This window comes from Buceros rhinoceros, unplaced genomic scaffold, assembly GCF_000710305.1.
Source record: "Buceros rhinoceros silvestris isolate BGI_N320 unplaced genomic scaffold, ASM71030v1 scaffold35030, whole genome shotgun sequence".
Lineage (NCBI taxonomy): Eukaryota > Metazoa > Chordata > Aves > Bucerotiformes > Bucerotidae > Buceros > Buceros rhinoceros.
The window spans coordinates 1-324 of record NW_010391909.1 but is presented as its reverse complement, the minus strand read 5'-3'; the positions used below and the strand labels follow the sequence as shown (position 1 = coordinate 324).

General features: G+C 59.3%; 1 protein-coding gene across 1 annotated transcript in view; it reads left to right on the top strand.

Moving 5' to 3' along the window:
- The window catches only part of PADI2 (peptidyl arginine deiminase, type II), a gene marked incomplete at its 3' end in the record, with an annotated part of 8,637 nt that extends 8,320 nt beyond the window's left edge, over nt 1–317 (top strand). Inside the window, exon 13 of the mRNA XM_010143449.1 lies at nt 245–317. Within this exon, the coding sequence (XP_010141751.1) occupies nt 245–317 (73 nt within the window). The remainder of the gene's footprint in view (nt 1–244) is intronic.
- Nucleotides 318–324: the final 7 nt, after the last annotated feature.

Below are 324 nucleotides of genomic sequence, written 5' to 3'. Positions count from 1 at the left end.
TTTCCCCCCCGCCCCAGCAGCAGTTTAACCCCTCGGGGGCGGTTCGGTGGCTATTTGCCAACAGCGCGAACCACCGCGTGGCGTTTGGACGCATCCCCTCAGCGCCGCATTAAAAAAGGCACTAAATAATCGCAAAAAATACCTAATGTGAAGAGTTTCAGCTCGGGATCCTTGAAAAGGCAGCTCCTGGGGTCCCTTTGGGTGAGGGCCTTTCGGTGAGCGCTCTCGCCCCGTCTCGCCGCAGCGGTTCCGGATGCTGATGGCCAGCCCCGCAGCTTGCTACAAGCTCTTTCGGGAGAAGCAGAAGGAAGGACAGGGCGAAGC